Raw genomic sequence first — 24,864 nt, forward strand, 5'->3', positions numbered from 1 at the left:
TGTGCCCATTCTGACTGCTGTAAAAGGCAATAGAGATTCATTTGTGAAATAGGCATGTACTAAAATTGTAACTCTAAACTCTATGTACACTGTTGATTTTCTACATGCAGAATAAATAAAAAATTGTTGTAATATATTTAAAATATTATAAAATGCCAAAAGTGATTAAAATAAATGTAAATTGAGACATCCTTGGCCGATGTTTGTCAAGTTTTAAATCTTTTTATTTTTTTTTTTTATTTTTTTTTTACTCTTTAAAAATTATGTTACTTTATTCATATATAGAATATAGCATGTTTTTCCCTTTCATTATACACTTTGGGACCACAATATAACAGATTTTCACTAAGGGAGGTCTTTAATTTATGCATTTTGAATGGTTTTCATTACGGGTCAAAAATGACCCGAAGGACAAAAGGAGGGTGCAGTTTCTTAAGACAATAGGAGGGTTAATCACAATTGTGGCCTCGGTTTCTATGGGAATTTCTTTACAGAGATCGGTCACTAAAGTTCGTGTATTTGAATCTTTTTTATGTTAAATTTACACTTAGAATGTCTATATGAAAGATTCAAATAATTCAAATTAAGACGTCTCTGGAGAAAGTCTGGGCATTAATGGGATCAAATCTGCATTCCATTTTGAGGTTCTTTCTCAGATTGTATTGACATGCAACATTCCAATCAGGTAACAAAGAATAACATTTTTGGATTTAATTATGTCTCATAATGTCATATTTGATTTGAGCAGGAACTGCTTTGTGGAAATAAGACCTGTAGATCTGTAGTTTTATTATTACACATTTGGTCCCTGTTTACTCTCTGATCTCATCTGTGATGTGAGCACAACAAAGACAGCGGTAGTTTTGCTTTGTGAAACATTCCAACGGCAGTGAACTCAGAAAATTCCAGTCTGGGGAGAAACTCCATTCTAATTAAGCACAGGAAGTAATTCTCTCCATATTTTATTTAATGACAGTCCCCAACTGCCTTTTGTAAAGTTTTCATTCAGACTGCTACTACATGAGAGGGCTCTAATTAAGAGGCTTTATGTATTAACCCTGTCCTTTGTGTACCTGTAAGCTAAAATAAGATTTTCCACAGTTTACATAGTGAATAGGAAGGTATGTAGTGCTCTGAAACTAGGGTGGTGTCTTTCCCTAGAGAGTGGGTGGCTTTAGGCGCTGTTTGAAAATGCAAAAAGCCCCTGCAACGGCTCTCGGTGAGCTGAGGGTGGAACTGAATGTAGCTACTCATCTGCCCATTGTCGTGGTCAGTTTGTGTGCCGTGGTCAGTTTGTGTGTTGGGGGTTGTCTTCTTTGGATGGATAGGGTCAATGGCATGCAGCCTTGAGGCAAATATATGTATTTATCTCATTCTGGACTCTTTTTGTCCGAGCAGCACTTTAAGCTGTATCTTCCCCTGAGAAAAGAACAATGTGAGCAATATGTTAGTCAGAAGATAGACTTGCAAGCACTGTTAGAAGTACCCAAATATTCATCATCAGATGAGATATGTAGTAAGCAGGTTAGCATGTATTGGAATCTACCAACACATTGCAATGTTTCTATTTGAAGTAGGTATGCTCATTTTGTGCAATTAAAGTTATTTATCTCCCTTTTCAAAGTTCATCAATTATGTTGAAATACTCTTAATTTCCATAAGGGGGATGATGTATGATTGGTGTAATTATTTCTTATTCACCATGCTTTCAATTTTCAATATAAATTTTGTTAATACCATGTAATTAAAACATGTCAGTGCACTACAAGTTGTGGGCTATATTAATGAGTGTGAAAATTATTTTAATTAAATAGCCAATTATAGAAAAATCCTAACCGTGAGAATTGACATTTAAATGAATTTAATTTAAATTGCTTTTCAACATTGTTTTATCAAAGCCTTATAGACTGAATAAATTATTATATCAAAAAATATACAGTGCCATTGATCATACTGGTGTCATATCACAGTTTCTACTTTTAAATACTGCTTTGCTATTATAGTTTAGCTTTATGGTGATTCATGAAGATGGAGGAAAGCTCTGTGCACCCTGTTCATTCTCAGCTGCCTTTGTTTCTGTATTATTATAGGGATAGTTCACCCAAAAAGGAAAATTCATTCATACTTTACTCACCCTTATGTCGTTCCAAACCAATTAGGCAGAGTGTTAGCCTCAATCACCATTTACTTTTATTGCACCTTTTTTCCATATTCCCCAACATTCTGCCTAACATTATGGAATAACATGAGATTGAGTAAAAATGATAGAATTATAATTTTTGGACAAACTATCCCTTTAAGTCATCTAAACAGTGTGTTGAGAATCAGAAAAGAAAGTAGCCACATTGTTGTCAGCTTGATTGATTGAATATGTTTGATGCAATGTCACAGTGTTTGCTGTGTGTTTTCACTGTAACAAATACCATAGACAAAGTGGAATGGGTTAGTCATCAGACCTGTAATGCCATCAAACCTTTGTGCGTGTGGTCTTCCTTGCAAACAGTCTTGTGGTAGGCTAACATATGAACACACGGACGAAACACATAAACATCTTTGACTAACTTCAAGCACTGTTTGGAAACCATTTAAATGTCATTTTCAAACAGGAAAAAAGTGGAAAAATAAAACCCTTCATTCTTCTTTAGAAGATAATTGAGCATTTTATCAGTTGTGATCAAACAGTCAGACTGTTTTAATTTGTGGTTAAAATATTAATATGAATGCCAATGTTGTGAACACATTGGCATTCCATAATTACACTCATTCTCTAATGAAAGGGACATCCTGGCTCAAACTCGGACCATTTTTTAAACCAATCTTGCGCCTGTCTGTGTTTCACATATATCACAACTCTATGGACCCTTTTCACATTTCTGGGTTTGGAACACAGAGGTAAACAATAGCAGAATAAACTTCTGTAGCAGTAAATATGAAAACTAGCAGGTATTATTTTTGCGTCCCCATTTACACAAACAGCAAAAGAAAAAAAATCCACTATTAAGTTTCCACAACTTTCCAAAAGATGTCAAAATTTGACAGTGCATAATGGCAGAAGAGAGAAAGATGCCAAAACAATTGTCACTCCTTCATTAGCTGTATTTGAAACCCAAGAGTAGCAGTGTTGACTACAGTAGATTTCTTTTTAATTCATGCCAGGGTGATAGAACATGAAAAATTATATTATAAATGTACACTAAATAATAACAATAATTAAAATAAATAAATAAATAAATAAATAAACAAAAGTTTGTTAGATTTAAAAAGGTTAAAAAGTCTGAAATGGGTCATCACAGTCTGTGAAAAGGGTCCATACAAACTGCACTTGTTCAAGTATGGAACACTTCAAAAGCAAGAGCCATTGTGTAATTTTGAAAAACAAAAAAACAAAAAGAGTTTACATGGTTTACACATTATTCTGCATGACTCACACTCAAAAAAATTTTTTTGCTGCTTGTTCAATTTACTTAAAGGTGCAGTATGTAACAATTTTCATGTAATATTCGCCTTTTTATTTTTTGCCAATGTGTGAACGGCTTGTAATGCAACTTAAAAAAGGATCCCTTCCTGAACTTCCTAGGTTGCCTAATAAAAACTGTTCACTGATTTTCATGCGAAGGGAGCGGGTCGGTTTTACTGGGAAATTCCTAAGTATGTGACGTTTATGCACGCTTCCGAGAGCCTTGCCTCTGTGCTTCTCTTCCGCTATTCAACAGCGACAACAAACTGGAACACTAGGTAACGTTATCTTAGAGATGGAATCCAGCAAACGTCCGGCTCCCAGCACAACACCGACTCCTACACAAACTCAGAGTAAGGCAAAAAAAATAAAAAATCTACTGAATCCCATCTGGCTAAGCGGGAACGTGATCATGGTCAAGCAAAAACTAGAGTGAACATCGGCAGGGCATTTGATTCCTGGAGGGACCTTTGTTCGGTTTTGGTGATCAAAACTGACCCTTCTTATTGGACAGGTAAGCTTATATAACTGCAAAGCATGTGAAATATAGTGCCATAAGGATTGATCTGTGTAATTTTAGCTAACTTGATCTTGCTTGCTAATGCTGACAAATTGCAAGCTACCTTGCTTCGTAACTTTCAAATAATTTCAGTGATATTCTCTTTATAATAAAAGTCAGGTATACAGGATAAATGTAAGCAAATACGCTGGTTTCTTGATCGTAGTACAACATATGACATACAAAACATACAATAGTGCAACATAACAGTGCAGTGCAACAGCAAACTGTCTGGTATAGTTCGGTAGTATGTAGCTGTATGTGTGTATCAGTATGCTATGTTAGCTGATAAGTAATTTTAGTTTAGTCTCAAAGTTTGTAGTAAAACAATCATAACTGTGTAATTTGAATTATGCTACCTCATCTGTCAGCATGATTCACGTCCAGTCTCTTTGTACGTTATGCCATTGTTTTGGCTGATGCTCACTCGCTCGCGTCCCTGTGGAGTGTGTGCCCAAGTGCGAGCATGAGCAATAGGTAGCTGGCTGCAGTTCACTTAATGGCCACAGGTGTCATTAATAACAAGGGTTTCTGAATCTTACATACTGCACCTTTAAATGGGTCATGAAATGGAGAATAAAAGTTTCCTTGATATTTAGACATATAAGAGGTAAATATACTATAAAAACATGCTATAAATTTCAGAACTCAAAACTCCCTCTCCAGTCTAAAAAGAGCATTTATAGTTGCCATGCTGCTGAAATGCCTTGTTTTGAAATCGGTCTGTTCATGACGTCACGAAACATTGCTCCTTTGTATTTCCATATCCCACAACATGCGTCATCTCACCTTTGACCACTCCCCATGGCGCAGTTCGAGAGAGGAGGCCTTGTGTGGCTAACTATTCCTAACATAACACCTAAGGGGACCCATCTGGACTCGTTTAAATTATATTGTATATACAGTAAACATGAACATGTATGTGTGTTTTTTTCTGCTCATGTCAGCGTGGATCGCTTGTGAACCGGACATAATACGGTTCAAGCTTTGCAAAGGCAATGTTATTTAAGGATGGGGCAGTTAAAAACACTTGAACCCTATTAAAAACATAAGTAAATCGTTTCATTTATGAATATTTCAAATGTCATGACTGTCTGATATTTTACGGTGCTGAGTTATAACAGTTGTGCTTGATATGAACAGTTTAATATATTCGGATGCAATGTGTTGGATGTGTGTTATGTGTAAACCCTGTTTTTTTTTTTGTTTTATAATGTCGAGATTTATTCTCTTCCGATTGAGTTTGCTGAATTTGAGGGGCTGCATGATGTTAGTCAATCATAACAGTGTCTGTTTACGTTGAAGTTTTAAGGAGGTGCTTAGGCCAAAACTGAGCATTTCAGACAGAGGATCAAAAACAGGGTGGAAAATGATCATATATTACTAAATTATGACTGTTTTGGTGCAAAAAAACTTTAGAAGATTATCATTGGACCTCAGGGAAGATAATTAAATTACAAAAAATAGCACTTCATGACCACTTTAAATAAAATGAACTAAATCAGCACAGTTATAGAACAACTTGATATTATTGTGCTCTATCCATAAATTTGTAAAATGGAAGTTTACTTAATCCATTTGAGTTGGGACTACATGAATACTGGTGTTAATGTAGCACTGATGAAACTGGGGGGACCAATTCAACTAGGTTCTTTCTACACAAAGTGTTTGTGTTGAGTTTAAGTTAAGAAAACTCCTGGAACCACTGTCCACAAGTGAATCTCTTTCAGCCAAAGAGCTATTTGTGTGTGTGTGTGTGTGTGTGTGTGTGTGTGTGTCTGTGTGTGTGTGTGTACTTGAGGTCGACATGCATTTTATGAAATTTCGATACTGCTGACCTTGAACCAGACTTGATCAAAACATTATAACATTTATTTGTTGATGGTTTCAAGCTGCTCTTTGTTCCATATTTAATTATTGTTTGCTTGAACTTCACTCAGGTGGGCTGTGTTATTGTCAAATTACATAGTATTCTTCTCAATCCTGGCTCACTGGATAATGATGCAATGTAGAATGAACATGCCTTGGGGCGTTCAACAATTCTTCTAAACAGCGAGATTTGAGGAATTCGTGCAGTGAAGCTTATTTACCCAATACATTAAGATCACAGGCATTGTTAATTTACCCAGTAAAACTAACTGAATGTTCAAGGTTAGAATTTAACTGCTATGAGCATTTCTCTACATGGTACATCCTGCTGTTTGTCTATTGAAAGTCTGTTGTTCTAATATACATACGTTTGATTCATCAGGCCCACCCAGCTCATTAGACTCTGAATCTGAGACATCATAGAAGTCCTGTGGTGTTTGTGGATGCCTTTTTGTCTTATCATCATTCTTCTATGAATGAATGTCTACTTGCGGTTCTGCGTGGAATTTTATGGCCATCATTTGCTGTTAACCCCATGCTAACATGAAAAATTGTTGGCAAACTATCATGACATTCACTGTTTTAATGAAATCTTAATATGATGCATATTTAAGCAAAGGTTAGCAACATAAAGGGCAACTGGATTGTCTGGCTTTGAATTTTAAGTGGATATTGATTTTAGACTGCATGTTACCTCCATGCCTGAATGACAATTCTGAAATATTGTTCTGCTTATCTTAAGGAAGATCAAATCAGAATAACTTGCACTTTTAAGTTAACTTGAATAGTTAGGGTTCTGACAGTGTCCCATTTTATTTTCTCTTAACTTTAGAAAAGTTAGATCTGATTCAGCTCTTTGAAGAAACAGATACCCAAAATGTAATTAATTAAAATGAGAACAACCATGGTTTATAAGAAAAAAGTAACACTTTACAATAAGGTTCCATTCGTTAACATTAATTAATGCATTAGGTATCATGAACTAACAATAAACAATGTGTTTTTTTATAGCATTTATTAATTTTTGTTAATGCTAGTTAATAAAAATACAATGGTTCATTGTTATTTCATGTTATATACAACTTTTGATTTAAAAAATGTAGTACTACAATATATGTTGAAATTAACATTAACCAAGATTAATAACTGCTGTAAAGTTATTGTTCACTGTTAGTGCGTGTTAACTGATGTTGTTCACGAATGTTAACAAATGGAACCTTATTGTAAAGTTTTACCAAAATTATAAACATTTGGAATCTTGAATTTCACATTTGTAAAACCTATGCTGTTTACAAAGATGAAACTTTACTCCTATTGTGAAACTACACACTAATTATTTGGTAAGCTTCTTTAGCTTCATTTGCAACTAAATTTAGTTAAAAGTTTCAATATCAATACTATAATCTATAATACTGTAATCTTCTATTGTAAATGTAATATTTAAAATTAACAGTACTTTATGAATTTACTGGTGTTAATTTTCATAGTGGACTAATTCACATTTGACATTAAACTGTCATTAAAATAATTAAAAAAATATGGTGTAATGCTTAAAAAATCATTAATGAACATTTAAATAGCTAGAAATGCCATTAAACTTTGTCAAGTCAAGTTTTATTTATCATTTGCACATCTTACAATGTGTATACTGGGTGTGGCAATGCTGGGTATTGAATTGTGCAAAACATCAGAATCAGAATCAGAATGAGCTTTATTGCCAAGTGTTCTCACATACACAAGGATTTTTTTTTTTTTTTTTTTTTGGTGATACAGTGATAGACAGAATATAAAACATGGTAAGAGTATAAATAGACATACAAATGATAGGACATATAACATAGAATGGCATATGTACATGTGCAAGTGGTAATATATGTGCAAGGTAGGGGTATGTACAGTTATTGAAAAAACATGAGTAATTTTACATATTTACATGAGATATTTATTTACATTTACATTAAAACGACACAGACTTATCCTCAAAGGTAATAATAGAACGTACAGTATATATGTAATAGAAACATTCAAAATGTAAATGGTAAATAGAAAGTTTTAAAATAAATTAAAAAATAAAAATAAAAAAAAAGATAAAAAAAAAACTTCTATTAATGGAACATGAGCACTGATGGAACTCCTGAGTATTGTATTGTAATAAATTATAAGTGCATTCTATGTGGACAGCATTTTTATATCCACATACTGTATTTTCATATTAATAATGAAAGTGTTACCTTTTTATTTTGTTATTGTCTGTATCATCATGAAGTGCATGCTGCAAAAGCTAAAAAAACAAAACAATAACACTTTTTAAAAAGAGGTAATGCTGCGTCTTGAAATGTAGCAGAGAAACTCAGAATAAAGTTCAGTTTAAGAGCATTTGTTCTGTAGTTCTGTAGTTATCGCGCAAAGGTTTGAGGTACTACATGCTGCAAATGTTCTGTTTTCAGTTGCACTGATAGTCGCGCTCGAGGGTCGCATTAGATTCTGCATGTCTCCGTTTCAAAGGGCTGATAGTGGCTCCTCCCTCTCTGTACCTTGTGACAACAACAACTCATCCATAGAACAGAGCCACACTTTTCTGCTCAATTTCTTCCTGTCATTCTCTCTCAATCTTTCGCAGAGTCCTAATTTATCCACGACACCTCTCCTCGTGCACTCGCGCATCGGTGGAGCCCTCTCCGGTGGATTTCTTCTTCTTTGCGCTACTTTTGCATACTGGTTCTCTTTCCAATCTGAACTTATTTCATAGGTGCAGAACACCATGGCCGTACCGGCTGCTCTGATCCCCCCCTCGTCTCTGGTCCAGCCGTGTCCGATCTCAACTTCATCGTCAGCATCATCAGCATCATCATCATCATTCTCCGTGAACGCCGCACCATCATCCTCGCCCACGGCCACTTCTGCGTCTCCCTCTCAGTCAGCGACCCAGAATCTGTTCCGATCGGATCTGATCAGCGCTAACTCCAGCATTCCTCTGCCCGGCAAGCCCGTGTACTCGACCCCATCTCCTGTTGAAAACACCCCGCAGAATAATGAGTGCAGGATGGTGGAGCTTAGGGGTGCCAAGGTGGCCTCTTTCACAGTGGACGGACAGGAGCTCATTTGTCTTCCCCAGGCGTTTGACCTGTTCCTCAAACACCTGGTTGGAGGACTGCACACCGTCTACACCAAACTCAAGCGGCTGGAGATCACGCCCGTGGTGTGTAACGTGGAGCAGGTCCGCATCCTGCGGGGACTGGGGGCCATCCAGCCCGGGGTCAACCGCTGCAAACTCATATCCAGGAAAGACTTCGAAGTCCTCTACAATGACTGCACCAATGCCAGGTAAGAGAAGAACATGTGCAACTCTTTCAGTTTGAAATAGATAAGAAATGCAAGTTAGATAAGAACTAAAGATGGCCGTGACACTTTACACTACATTTTTACATTTTTACAGGTAATAAATAATGTACCAACTGTGTAGTTAATGTGTAATGCAATGTGTAAAAAACGTGCATGACATTTTTAAATAGTTCATATTAGTTTTTACCCTCATCTTTGTGTCATATCATCAAAACAATAATAACAAAAAAATAAAAATAAAAACATTAGTTTAAACTTTCTTTTGTTTAATTGATAAGGCAACAAATTCTAAAATACTGTAAAATTTCAATGTGTTGATGAAGTAGTTCTTAACTCTTTTGCACTGGTAGAAATGGAATATATTATTAATTATAAACATAAGCATCTTAATGGACAGTTTTAAAAACATATGTAAAGTCCAGGACCTTCTTTTTCTTTAAAATCACAATAGTACTGTTATAATTAGGCCTACTAGAATCAACAATTAATTCAGCTAAAAATATTTCGAAGAAATCATGCACAAGCATTTTTCCCCTTCTTTTTTATTATATAGTTTTGCTACTTACAAGTATGTTTTAAAGTTTAATAATTAAGCTTCATTAGATTAAATTAATTCACACTGCGTTTGTGCACATTGTAAGCAATATTTAGCTTAAAATGAGCATGTAAGGCAAATATTATTTTAAAAGATTTTCTGTGATTTGAGCAGACTTAAGTATGCTTGTCAGAACTGTAATAATAGATTTATAGGCTGACATGTCTTTGCACTCTTTTCCTTCTCTGGGGGAAATCAAATCATAGTCAATAAGTGCTTGTATACTTAATGACAGGAGTGATACAGTGCTTGCAGGTACAAAATCACAAAGGGAATTATTACTGCTTGTAACACTGGTGAATCATTTGCCCTAAAACTTCACTGTCACCCTTTAGTGAATGGGCCCAATAATTACTAAAAATACTGAAAACTAAAAATAGAAGTTGTCCATTAGAATCACTCTAAAATTAAAAAAATAATTAAAAGCTGGCAAAGGGCAGTTTACTCATAATTTTTATGTCAATACATTCAATTTAGTCCAAAAGTCATCTTTTTGAATCTGATTGTGTAATTTCAGCCACTATATTTTGCAGAACTTGTTTGAGTAATGAATATTATTTCACAGTTTTTAACACCATATTTTTTTTTTATAAAGTAACAATACATAAGCATTAAGGGATGTATGCGAAATAACAAAAAACACTCTTGCACACACACACACACACACACACACACACACACACACACACACACACACACACACACACACACACATGTTGGTGCAGCTATCATTATGAGGGCTTTCTATAGACATAATTATTTTTATACTGTACGATCTATAGATTCTATCCCCTAACCCTAACCCTACCCCTAAACCTAACCCTCACAAAAAACTTTCTGCATTTTTACATTTTCAATAAAACATAAACCACATTTATAGCATAATATCCTTGTAATTACCAGTTTGTAACCTAAAAAAAAGTCCTCGTAAACCACTTAAACCTGCCCACGCACACACACACACACACACACACACACACACACACAAACACACACACTCACTCATAATTTCCAAGTACATGTTTTGGACATATGTAACCTTTATTCAGCAAGAGTCCGGAATGACAACTCTTCTTTTTTAAATGACACATTATGATATTTTTGCAACATTCCTTTAATTTTTATATGCAAAGTTTGATATTGAATTTTTATCTGTTTCTTGTGAAACAGATATATTGTTTACACATGGATTTCCTAATTTTAGCTCTAGAATAACAAATGCATTATATAATTTGTTTCTCATGGCTACTTATTTTTTAAGCGAAATATTTATTTTATATTTATGTCTGAATTTGTATGCTTGCTAAACATTCCTCTCCAGCTGTATAACAAGTCAATGTGGTGTGTGATCATCCAGTAGCAGTGCTAATAGAGCAGTTTTTCCCATGTTGTCCCTGTGAGCTCATTCTGGACCTGTACTTGTACCCTCCCTCCCCATGCAAACCGTCCCAGGGTCCTCAGGTGATCGAGTGTGTGGTTTGATCTCCGGGGCTGAAAAGGAGAGTGGTCAGTGATGGGGTTAAAGGATAATGCAGTGCTACACATTGCTTTAATGACGTTAAAGTGCTGGCCTATTACTGCTGCATAGAGAGGCCTGTAATTGTCTCTGAAAGCACCAGGTACTGCCGGTGTTATGCTGAAATCAATCACCTCCTCCATGTCTGCTTCCAATTTGGAGGATTACATCATTTGTATGGACAAAAGTATCTGCTTGGATGGAATATAAACACACGGGCGGGACTGGCTTTTATTTGCAGTGTGGATTTAATGTATCTACATCTGTTTTGGTTCTCTGTACGGGGAAGGTCAGCCCGCTAAATCATAATTCTTGTGTGGACGTGACTTGGTGTGCTGTTATGTCCTTGGATGGTGAATTTTAAAGATGGACCATAGTGGCCTTTTTTTAAGTTCCTCTACCAAAATCAAAATTTTTATGATGTAATGTCTTAAGGGGGGTAGTGTGACTTGCTTTCCACATGAATCCTGTCTTTTGCAGTGAAATGTGCAGCACAGCACTTTACGTTAACAAGCACAAATGATTGCACTTTTCCAGTGTTCAGCGCAATTTACACAGTGCTGAAAAAGTGTTAATAATCCTCTTTTGGGATAACAGCGGCCTTATGTCTTTGTCTGCCCACGTTAAAAGAATTCCCTGTGAAGCCGAGTTAGACTCGCCTCATTCTCCCTCCGCATGAGGACATGTTCCTTCGGCTCCCCCCTCGTTCTCCCAGGGACCCTCGACCCAGATTAATGCGCACCTTCTGCGCCGAACAGATACAGGGCTGTAATCTCTCTACTTTTACAGGAGTTATGACTCTGCCCCGTGAGAAGCAGTACTTGTTCAGCTACTTGTTTTCCTTTCCATTTTGTCCATGTGGGACGGTATGGCTCTTGCCGCCTGGTGACACTTGAACTCTAAGGAAAGGTTATTGAAACACCAGGGCGGTGGGGCTGGAGGTGATTGCTGATGCAGCTGTTACGGTGGAGAGTTTGTCAGGCATTGATGTAGAAATTAAATGACACTCGTTGTCAACTATTGAAGGTTAAATAGATGCCTCTGAATGTTTTGCATATTTTAAACTTTTTACTTTTTAATTTAATGAGGCATTGTATACATTTGTATGCACTTTCAATTTAGTGTAGATGTCTGTTTTTTTTGTTTTTTTTTGTGCTGCTTTATGATTTTATGTTCCTGTTAGTTAAACCAGTTATGTTAGCAATCATATTTTCTTTAACATGTTTTTTTTTTTTTCTGTTTCATACTTCAGCCACAAGTGCATCACATTTAACAAAATATTTTTGTTTGTGTTATGGTACAGAATGGCATATTTACTGAGAAGCATCATTATTTTGTTTAACACTCGGGGGTACGTCTTAATACACAATGGCAGATTTTATCGCTCTTTTTTTCTCGCTCCCTCACTTTGCAGTCCTCTTCTGATATATTTGTTTTCGACAAGGCATGAATGTGTTTACAGGTACTCATGGGAAATCTTTGGATCGAATTCAAATCATTCCCAGTCAGAGTGGGTGCTAAGATACCCATCACCCAGCAACCACATCCAAGAGGGAGCTGGGGCGATAATAACTTCAAAAAACAGAGTGACAGATGCTGATTAGAATGAAAGAGTTTGGGGGGGGGGGGGGGGGCATCGGGGGTGGGGGGTGGGTGCATGTTAAAAGGCTTGTTAAAATTACAGATTCATTGTAGCACTTTCTTACAAATCATATGGATCATTCTATATTATTTGCTCGAATTCAGCACTGATGGATCAAAAATGAACAGATAAACAATTAGATTCTATTTTTTCTGTCACGGTGAGTCACTGGAGATCTGCTTGATAGGATTAGCCATGTGAGTTCAAATTAACTGTGCACATGGCATCCGTCATCAATGTGAGAAGAGACAGTACAGACCTACACAGGTTAATGAATGTGAAACTGATAAAAGCAACTCGATATATCTGCATGCAATTAAGGTTAATTTGAAACACCAGTTCTGTAAAAAATATATATGTGATATAATGACATGTGAAATGTTGCTTAGTTGTTGTTGCTATTTAGATAAATTGTGTTTAAAAGGCAGCAGATGCTATCACTGGTCATTTTATGGTTGTCTGTAGTCTTTAATTTGGTGCATAGTGTGTTTACACTGTTCAAGTTCTCACCGTATTTCATTGCACTGTATTGTATGTTTCTCACAATTGACTTGCATTTTAAATATTAAAAGAGTTTTTTCAGCTGGTCAAACATGTAATGATGTAGTAGATATTCATGATTCTCAAAAACAATTTGTTTTTGCAAAAAACAAACAAACAAACAAACAAACAAACAAAAAAAGTTAGGGTGTCAAATCATTTGCAGATGTTTTTTTTTTTTTTTTCTCAGAACTAGCTTGATTAAATGCGACCGACTGGGACACTCTGAAGCTGCCCATGAGACAGAGATTGCCGGTGGCAAAAGCAATGCATTACAAGCTTTCTGACTCAGAGCCCTGGCATGTCTTTAGCCACCATCCCTTCCACATTACAGCATATTTAGGAAGCAGTTTGCAGATCACTGATGCTCGCACAGGGACGTTAACCACTACTGACACAAGTTAGAGGGAGCAGATGAGATTTCTTGATTGGAGGGCAATTCCAGGCCTTAGCCTGGCTCTGTCTAATATGATCACATAAAGAAATAGATTTTCCTCAGAAATTAATTAATTTTTCATATAGCCCAAAGCTGGAGTTTAAAAAGAGAGTGCACTATCTGGTTTCCTATTTTCTTCCTTTTTTAAAGAATTATTGCCTAATCATATTAATACTTTTGCCCTAAGGATAGAAAGATGATTGTACAAATGTGCATTCGGAAATATGTATCATTGAGTATTTATGATTAAATTATGCAAATAACTCGGCTTTCATCCTTCGTGGACGCAGTTTGTCTAATTAGGATTGATATGCCGAGTAGATGTTCGGGAATCTGAATACAAGCATGTCCAAAGAGCAGAAAATTGAAAATGACAAGGCCAGAATCCTTAAAAAGTATTTTTTTTTTTCACTGTCTAATTCAGCGTAGCCGTATCAGGAGTTAATTTTCCCTGGCTTCATTTTCGTGTTGAAGCTGACAGGAGAAAAAAAAAAAAAAAGAATACTTCAGGGAAGAAATCTCAAATGGGATTCCAGAAATTTCCTCTTCTTGTTTTTTCCCCCATCTTCAAGATATTATCAAATGATGAATCTCCTCCCATATAAACTTTTCATGTTATCAAGAAAATATCTGCGTTGCTTGAACTTAATGGCCTCTTCTTGTCTCACTCTACTGTGATAAAAGAGAATGATGGGAAATCTAGCCAGTAAGAGTGATATTTACTCTGTTATATAAAAGGAAGAATTGCATGATGGATGTTTACGAGCTCTGTGGTTTTGAAGGAATACAGCAAAGTCTGGATATTTAAGTTTGAATTGCTGTCATAAACAGTTTCAATGAGGTGTGGGGGAACTCTGAGTTGCAGTCAGCAGGTTTGACGGGACTGCAGTAAAGGACAGGTGACCACGGAGGTCTCGAGGCTGTTTTCATTTAGGTCAGAACAAGTGGCACTTTACAGCACAATGAGAGCGCCATGACTCCATTAAAGAAAAACAAAGTGCTCTGAAGTGCTTGAGACTCTTTTCCTAGGACAAAATAAATAGCGCTCTCAATTCAGTTCACTTCAAGCTCTCCTGCAAGAATGAATTACAGTATTAAAGTACACTTTTTAAAAAAACTGCTTTCAGAATTCTGCCATAAATTATATATTTAGTAATTTATGAGTAGTCCAATAAATATGCTTTTACAATGCTTTATTAAGAGATGCTTTTTTTTATTTTTTATTATTTCTCATATATTTTAAGTAGTTCCAGAACAACTGAAGAGTTACCAATTTTTTTCATTATTCAAAGGAATAAAAGAGGAAAGAGGAAATTATACTTTTTTTTATCCACATTCCTCTTCTAGCAGTGCTTTGCTGTGCTACAAAAGACTTCTAACACCTCTGGAAGTATCTCATAAAGTTCTGATTGTTATCTAATCTTTACCTGGCCCACAGTTAATGACACTTGAGAATAGAAAGGAACTCTATCAGAGCTCAAAGCTTGTGCTCTCTTTGACAAAGCTGATATTCCAGACCTCCCTCATGAAGCTGAAATCTACATGCACCACACAGAAGCCTATGAAGTCATTTTAGCAAAATTTAATTATAATTGAAAATCCAAATATTGTCCTCATTGCCGCCCAGGAACCCATATGTTGCAGCAAGCTGTAGCTGATGCAGTTGCACTTGTTGTAGATGTGTTTGTATGTTATTCTCCACACCTTTGAGGCAGTCATAGAAAGCAAAAGATTTACTTAGCATGTGTTTTGATTACATCCCTCAAAATGTGTACGATTGTGTTCTTTTTTACTCTTAGGAAAATATTAAGCCTTTTTTGAAAGCAAAGCAAATAGTTAAGAGACCTTATACTTATCCAGTGTAGCTCTATCATGTTATGGCAGAGGAATGCCAGTAGAAGGCCAACATGAATCAGTGTCGCATAGCACAACAAACTTTCTGCTGGGGAAACATCCCGTCATGGAATGCAATCTATTTCAACACATACTATTATACTAAGGGCTTCTTGAAAACAAATGGAAATGCTTTTTCTAATAACTGTATTACATTTCCCAAACAACAATTCCCCAAACTGTCTGAAAACCTCCAAAGGTCTTACTGCATTTCACTCTCAGCAAACAAAGGTGTTTTTCCTTTGAAAGCGATCCAGAGCCTCTCACAGTGCAGTGAGACAGCCATTCTGATAACTCTTTCTATGATGCTCTGCTTGAGTTTCTACTCTAGACTCAAATGTCAGAGTCTCGCTAAGGTTTCTTAAAAAAAAAAAAAAAAAAAGTCCCTTCCATAGAAAGCTGTTTTGCCCAGCTATTATTACTCTCTTCTTAAAGACTGACAGTTTGCTCCAAAGAGACATGACACCAAACTCGTCTGCTGGAGGCGTACCATTGCATTTCCCATCTGTCCAATCAGATATTTATAAACTGACGACACCTGGCAGGAGAATGTAAATGGTGAGCCCAGAGCTGCAGCAGACACAGATATTGTTTTCATGCCTTTGTGTGGTGGAAAGATACGAGACACAGTTACATACTAGGAAACACAGATCATGCCACAGAGGAAAGTATTATTGCTCAGAGGATGCTCTTTCAAATCTCAGGAGGCCTAGTGGAGATCTCAGGTGTTTTGTGTGGTATTAATTTTGTCTTAGATGTTTCTCTTTAAATTAATTAGGATACATAAAATTAAAAAAACTGAAATTTAATGGTCAACATTCAGTATAGAGTATAGAGGTGTAAAATTAACCCTTAAATGCATGGTGATTTTCCCAAACACTCTTACATATTCGGGTCTTTAGAGACCCGGTACTTATATCTATCAAAAATTTATGTACAAAATGCCCAGATAGTGTAAAATTTTCCAAATATTTTCAAGACAATTAGAAAACAATAAAATAAAATATATTTTAATATATGTTTTATTTTTCATAAATTAAAGAGATAATGCAACAAATCAGTACAAATCAAGAACAGGATTCATTATTTTCACACTGAAATTTCATGATATGCAACTGGCTGTCAAACACATATTGAGCTACACATAACACATAATCTACAACTTATGTGTAGCTTATATGTATTTTATCAGGCTCTTTTTGAGTCTAAATAGATGCACAACTTGCATTATTTCAGTAGTACACCCAAATGACAATAGTCATACAGTATAATACTTTTCATGTGTTCGACTTATTTTAAATTTAATTCAAAGTTGTTTCTTCATCAAATAGCAATGTCAAATGGAAATCAAGTCAATCACTGAAACATCAGTGCCACCTTGGGTATGAAATAGCATGTATATTATGTATGTGTATACGCATATAAAATACTGATATTTCACCATTGTTGATAGTTCATTGTTCCACAGAAAATCAACGTGATATAGTATTTATTTGTATGAATATAGTACTAATTTCTCTTGTAATACACAAAGAAATAGATATCCTGTGAAAGTAAACTTAAAGCTACACTGTGTAACTTTTTTCATTAAAAAATAACAAAATGTTATTAATGAGAGAGTGCAACAAAAATCCATCTTCCAAACCATGCCTTTACCCAAATATACTTTGATAAACCTATAATAATGATTTATATTTTAGAGCTGTTGGGACAGATTTAGAAGGAAATTGCATACATACGTAATTCGCCCGTGCGTGTTCACGTGTTGACGTCATATCCGTATGCAGAGAAAATAAGCTATGGCCACTGTAGCATGTGTGTGGGAGTAGCGTGAACCTGAAAATATGTTGTCACAACGAACGAGAAAAATTGATGGATCATTCAAAACGGCAAACCTTTGTGGACTCACAGGTTGTAAAAACAAAGAAACCCCAAACAGAGCAGAGTCTATAAGCAAAAAGGGAAGCAACAGAGTCCATAATAAAACCCGAATCAACATCGGCTTTGCTTTCAGAGGTGGCGACAACTCCGAGATCTGAAAGGATTTAAAAGTGACCCAGAGATGGCTTTTTTCTTATTCAACAGGTAAGATATTTTACTGATAAGGTTTATGTATAGTTGTGCAATCACATACACACACATACGTATGTCTGTGTGTGTGCGTGTGTGTGTGTGTGTGTGTAGTGAAATACAATAATTGTACTGTAATCGGTGCAGAACTTTTCACTTGCTAGCACAAGTGTGTATTTTTCTTAATAACGGCAATAATTTATATAAATAAATCCTTTAGTCCTAGGCTTGCCAAGGACATGTGAGTCTTGAAATTATGTTGACCACTGGTTGGTAACAATGGCAATCTATAAATTAGTTACTACTATGGTCTGTTTGGACAGAATATCCTGCAGTTATTAAAACTTACAACATTTGACCTTATCAATGTGTCTAATGGTAACAAACATTGCCTAACTTTTTGAAATTTATTTCAAAACATCAATGTTTCCAAAAAGTCAAAACAACAGCATAAGATATGGCACTTACCTGCTCAGATGTCATGTTTTCGGATATCCGTCTTTTCCTTTCTTTCGTTATTTATTTGTCCATTCGCTCCGATAAGATGTTCTGTATCCATGTGTACACCGGTGCCTCGAACCACATTCATCCATGCAGAGGAGCAGAGCCAAAGCACAACTTACGTCATTACCAAAACAATGTTCTTCCGCAAGACACATGCAGTTTTATTTTTTAACCGCTAGAGGGCCAAAAGTTACATAGTGTAGCTTTAAATAGACATAAAATAATTATAAAAAATATTGCTCATGGAAGTGCAAAAAAAAACAAAAAAAAACAAAACAAATGACACTCTTAAGGCCAAAGTATACTTTGCGCATCCGCATTGCTGATCACTCTGTGCACAATATGTGTGAGCCGCCTAGATTTTCTTGACTCACGCACGCGGTCCTCGTCTGTGTGCATCGTCTGCGCATGTGCTGGCCATTGACTGTACTAAAAAAGTATTACAAATCAGCTGTAGTGTGCATACGTCGAATGCGTTCATGTTCGCTTGCGGTCAGAAAAGTATACTCACAAAGGAATCGTGGTCGCCCAGACACGATCCGATCCGGAACACGTAAAAACAAAGTATACCTGGGCCTTTACGTACTTTTGGTACTTAAACTGGTACTTTTTTTTTTGGTGCAATTTTTGCATTTTTTGTTTGACACACTATTTATAAGGGATAGATTGAGGACTACTAAAGGGGTGTGGGCACAACTCCAAAAAATGGAGGTACAGGGGGTGAAATGAAGTCCCGGGTCTCTAAAGACCCGAGGAATGCGTTTAAGGGTTAATGTGAATAACAATAATATTTTAATTGATATTTACACTTTTCCATTTAATGGGTGTTTAATATTAGTAAGAGTCCAAAAAAAACGACTAAAAAAGATTCTTTTTTATCTATGAACAATATTGCTCTCATAAAACATGTGGTTCACCTTCAGAGGTTTGAGATAAATGATTTAGTTAGAAATGCAGAAACACATATTGGTTATTCGGCACCTAATCAAAAATAATCAGTATCTGCATAGAATAATATTTGTGTATCTCTGTATAATATATAAATATAATATATAAATCTTTCAGATAATTTGATCTTGGAGGAATATGATGAGAAATGATTAATTTTGATCCAGACTCTGACTTTTGATCCAGACTTTGGGTTCTTAGCTAATCTGAGTACAGTCTGAGACATTATTGAGATCTCTTCTGAAGAGATCTGAACACTACTTGTGAGAGTACTGTTTTTTTTTTTCTTCTCATGAGAAAAATCTGAGAAGCAAGATACTCTATTTGCTCTCCATTTGTTCTCATTTTGTTTAGGAGAAATGTTTGTAATTTTTCTTTTCTGTTGAACTGTTTGTTGTCTTTTGAATTACTGCTGTACATTTTCAGACATGGTCAAGTCTTTTTACATCCTTTGTTTTTACTGCATCAGGAAGGATAACATTTACTAATTATTTTGATTGTGGATTTATTTTTGGACATGATGTCAGTAACGAATAATTCAGAGAAAATTATTTCCTTGAATGTTCTGCTTGTTTTCATTATAAAGCAGTTCAGAAGAAGCACAGGAGGTTCATTGCTGTACATACATTTACATATTAACATTAATGTACTTTGGAGAGAATTGTCTACCAGAGTGTCTAGTAAGAAAGATAATATATTCTGGTTTTGGATTCGGTCTCACTTTGAAACTCTGTTGTGTCTCCATGCAGACAGCTTACGCTGTGCTAAAACAACATTCCCAGCATAATGTGTCTGTCCACATCTATTATCCCACTCTGGAACAGGCAGTGTGATATCCGTAAACTTCACATATGGATAGGCTCAGCTGAAAGGGAGAATGAATTAAGTCAAGCTGACATTGCATGCCAATAAGCTTTGTTTCATTTCCAGTGCAGTATTCATTTGCTGCACAGAAAAATGTATTGTATGATTGACAATTATGAGAGGATGACCTAGTTTTTTTTGTAATGGAACAAAAATGGTTTTCATGGGACGGCACTGCCTGTCTTTGTATTCTGTGGATGCCAACTGAGTAGTAAGTAGGCTTTCTCACCAAGAGAAGCTGCTTTATCTTTCTCTTTTTTTTGGTTCGAAAGAATACTCAATCACTTTACTTTTGCTCAATATATTTTGTCTAGGATAAATAAGTGTTAAGTGTCAGCGGTCCACATAGACATCAATTTGCCATTAAACTAAAGCATTCAATTTGCTCCTCAAAGTTATTTTCAATGCGATTTGACATGGCTTTCCCTGCAGGCAAGCACTTAAGTCATTTTATACACGGAGGAGGTATGGTATAACTATTCAATAAGCTACTAAACTGTCTCCCGCACTACTGAAGCCATCCAACAATGGGATGGACAGCTATGTCTACTTAACCAGAGTAATATTCATGACACTCTTTATTGGGATCTGGCTAATATTTCATGATTCATGCATTTTTGATCTTACCTTTCTATTAACTGTTTTATTCAGCTCAGTAAAGCTCATTACAGCTGTGAGAGGGTCTCGAGCCCCCACGGGACCACCGGTTGAGTGGAACCACAAATGGCACAAGCACGGTTTAGCCAGAAGTTAATATCCTGCAAAATTGTTTCTGAGTAGCTCGGCAGAATACGGATGATTAAATGACACGAGCAGATCAAAAAAACGTTTTCTCTGACTACAAAGTGTTAAGTGCCAGTGCTTTCAAGCGCTAAAGGTTGCCATTAAGTGGAATAGGACTTATTTAATGGGAAAGTCTGTCCTGGCGGGGAGGGAGACGGGAACATGGTGCTGAGAGTACAGGGGAAGGCCTTGTGTGCTATATAGAGAATGGGTCAATGGCCTGATAAAACAACAACAGGAAAAACCACAAACAAGATTTGAATGTATCAGTGTCTTTATCTTCAGTTAAGTTGGAAAACTGTTTTATTAAATTCTTGGAGGTTTTTATTCCTTATGTCTGCTTATAATGTTATTCTTGCACCAAAAACATAATTTAGTTATCATTTAAATTTACATGTAATTTTCTACCCTCTGTTTGACCCTTACAATTAAACCAGCTGCACTGTGATGTGACAACCGAGATTTAAAAAAGAGCTGTTTTTACAGCTTAGTTTCAATAAGTGGTCTTTTTGGACTGGGGAGGGAGTTTTGAGTCCTGCAGGTTATGGTATGTTTACATAGTACATTGAACTATTTTATTTCAAAAGATCAAGGAAATTAATTTTTAATGTATATTTAAAATGCATGTATTGTTTTGTGCTGTGTTCTCCCTACCTATTAAGAGAAGGTAAAAACTAAAGTTAAATATTTGGGTCAAAACCATGCTACAGGCCAGTGCAGACAATGCTCAGTTTCCTGAAACCTTAAAAATCTTTACAAGGATGGAAAACAAAGTTTGTCTAACTCGTTATATGGGATCAGAAGTTTGGCTCACTTAGCATGCTTGTATTGCTGTGTAGCGCTTTGACCTTTTGTGATGGTCAGAGCATTGCCCGTTTCTTTCCTCTTTTTGTCTTCAGTACAGAAATTCCTCAAGCTTCACTTTATGATGAACAAATGTGAGCAAACACAATTTCTCTTTCTCTCCCTCTCTCTCAACTCTCCCCCAAAGATGAAATGGTGTTACCGATTCCAAGAAGACAGATTAAGGGTTGTAAAATGGAATATGAGGATTTTGCAGTTATCAAATTTCCTCTCACTCTTGACCTTTCAAATGTCAGAAATGGAATGTGTGACAAAAGCAAGCCCTACAGATTTGATTACATGGATCAAAAGAGTCTTTACACTCCTATCAGTGACGGACGTTTAATTGGAGGATATTGTTGAAGCCAGCTAAAACAATACATCATATTTATGTCTTCTGTTCTGTTTTTATCGTTCATGTGTTCCAGCATTGTCTTGTTGTGGTGGCAACAACTCGTAGTTATCAAAGCATTATGTAATCTTCCCCTGATAAAAAACCTCTTCCACAGCTGTGTCTCTTGCTAGTCTCACTGTCACATTCCAAATAGTCTAATATTATTCCAAGAGTCACAGGGCTCATAAATGAGTACTTTAAAAGAATAGCGCACATGATCTTGTGGCTCTGATATGTATATACTTTTTTGCCATGGAAGGAGATTTGAGACAGGATAATTAAAGTTATGTTTCTCAAAGGGTCAGGGTCAAGCCAATAGGAATGTCAGAGACTTGCGAGGCTATGACAGGTCTTTTCAACAGGCCGCGCTGGGCCGCGGCAAGCAGAGATAACGCAGTGCCCGAGAAAGGGCAACACGCTGACAGCTCTCCAGCCGCGCCAACCCAGCAGGAAGGCATCAGTTTGAGGAACAGATAGCGAGTAAGGCCATCGGTGGCATAGACCAAGTCGGGACAGATTAGGCGTGGCCCGTGGGTCACCCCGTTTCCACCGATTGCTCACAGCCTCGCGAACCCTGGAGAGTTATTAATAAAAGACAGTGCAGAAGTGCTCATTGAGAATCACAAACACAACTCTTTCATTTCACATACACCAACATACTTATACACACGCTTCCTGTGCCATTAGTATGCTACCTGTGGACACAAGTTGACATGTACTGTGCCCTACACTTAATTTCTGCAGCAATAATTTAATTGAAGTTAATAAAAAAAAAAAATGTTTTCAAGAAAGTTTTCAGAAAACACCCCCTTTCGTAAAAAAAAAAAAAAAAAAAAAAAAGAAGATAGTCCCACCCCAAACTCTGGTCAGGATGCTCAAACAAACAGAACAATGTTTTGATTGCGCCACCCCACCTAACATGGAACATTCCAACAACTTTATATGTACAATATATACATATAATAATCATACACATTTAAAACTATACTACTCTCTCCACCACCCCACCCCGAGAGCCCTCCAAAAACTCCAAATAGATGCCCTATTTCCCAACAAACAAATCCAAGTTACCCCGTCTTCCAAATGATATCTCTTCAAAAGCCGCCACCCTCCCCATCTCCGTGCACCACTCCCGAAATGCAGAGTCTGGGGCAAAATGAAAACCGAGTGCCCAACACGTCACACACAAAACTCTGAACCTTCACCCAGAATTTCTGGATCTCAACACACCAGGTGGGTGTGTATTTAAGACCAAGCCTATACAATCTAGAGGGGGTCCAATAAAATCTATGTAAAATCTTGAATTGCATAATGTGCACCCTTGCATCTCTAGATGCAGACTTGACGTTTTTTAGAATCCTAGCCCACACTCCCTCCTCCAGTACCAAGTTAAAATCTTTCTCCCATAATCTCTTGATAGAAGTTAATGCTCCATCCCCCAGACTCTGAATTAACAGGGACTAATACACTGATGCCTCATGACCTTTTCCAAAAGCAGTAATCACCATTCCCAGAGCATCTGCCGCTTTAGGGGGGTGTATGCTACTCCCAAAGATAGTACAGAGCAGGTGGTGCAGCTGTAAATACCTACAAAACTGAGATCTGTGAATCCCAAAATATTGAACCAAATTTTAAAAAGAGCCAATTCTGTAGCATAAAATCTAAAAAACTCAGCGGCAAAGCCATCTGGCCCCGGAGCCTTGCCTGTAGACAAGGCCTTAATTACCTCGCCAAGCTCCTCCAAGGTTATCTCAGAATCAAGAGAATTTTTTTGCTCAGTCGTCAGTTTAGGGAGTTCTAATGATTCCACAAAGTTTCTAATATCTTCATCAGTAGACGAAGACATGGAACTATAGAGATCAAGATAGAATTCTTTAAAAGCATTATTAATATCAATGGCCAAGGTAAAAATTTCACCACCAGCAGATTTCACTGAGGGAATGGTAGAAAAAGACTCTCTCTGCTTCCCTGCTTTCTCCCTCGACTCAAAGTATGACTGCCTTGCCCTGAATAGCCAAAAATCCACCTTCCATGACAAAATAGTATTATATCTGTATTTAAATCGGGTCATTTCTCTGAGGCCATCATGCCAAGGCACTTTAAATATTTCCTTCCAACTCCACGAGTTCTTGTGCTTTGGATTTTTTGATGAAAGAGGCATACTGTAGGATCTGACCCTAAGATCCGCCTTAAGTGCCTCCCAAGCCACGCCCACAGAGGATACTGAGGACCAGTTGGTCTCCATATAAACATTGATTTCAGCCTTTAACATTTATTGGAATTCAGGATTTTGCAAAAAGGATACATTAAAGCACCAACTATATGATTTCTTTTCTCAGTATGTGGCAACACCTCTAAACTCACCAGGGCATGATCTGAGACTAAGATGTTTCCAATTGAGCAGTCAACAACAAATGAAAAGAGGGACTTAGATATATATATAAAAAAATCTATTCTAGAATAAATCTTATGGACTGATGAAAAGAATGTATAGTCCGTACCAGATGGGTTCAGAAGTCTCCAAATATCTGTAAGACCAAGATTTTTACACATCCTGTGACACGTCAGTGTTGCTCTAGGGGGCTTACACACTTTTGCTTCGCTATGAT

General features: G+C 36.5%; 1 protein-coding gene across 6 annotated transcripts in view; it reads left to right on the forward strand.

Annotated features, from left to right (window-relative positions):
• Positions 1-7,683: 7,683 nt before the first annotated feature.
• Positions 7,684-24,864, forward strand: part of LOC127446807 (dachshund homolog 1-like) — a 152,631-nt gene continuing 135,450 nt past the window's right edge. Inside the window, exon 1 of one of the 6 annotated variants that reach the window (XM_051708046.1) lies at positions 7,684-9,209. In XM_051708046.1, coding sequence (XP_051564006.1) covers positions 8,647-9,209 — 563 coding nt within the window. In that variant the 5' untranslated portion in view covers positions 7,684-8,646. The remainder of the gene's footprint in view (positions 9,210-24,864) is intronic. The other 5 variants (XM_051708045.1, XM_051708044.1, XM_051708050.1 and 2 more) reach the window with 5 other exon arrangements.

Source organism: Myxocyprinus asiaticus, chromosome 10 (assembly GCF_019703515.2).
Source record: "Myxocyprinus asiaticus isolate MX2 ecotype Aquarium Trade chromosome 10, UBuf_Myxa_2, whole genome shotgun sequence".
In the NCBI taxonomy this organism is placed as follows: Eukaryota; Metazoa; Chordata; class Actinopteri; order Cypriniformes; family Catostomidae; genus Myxocyprinus; species Myxocyprinus asiaticus.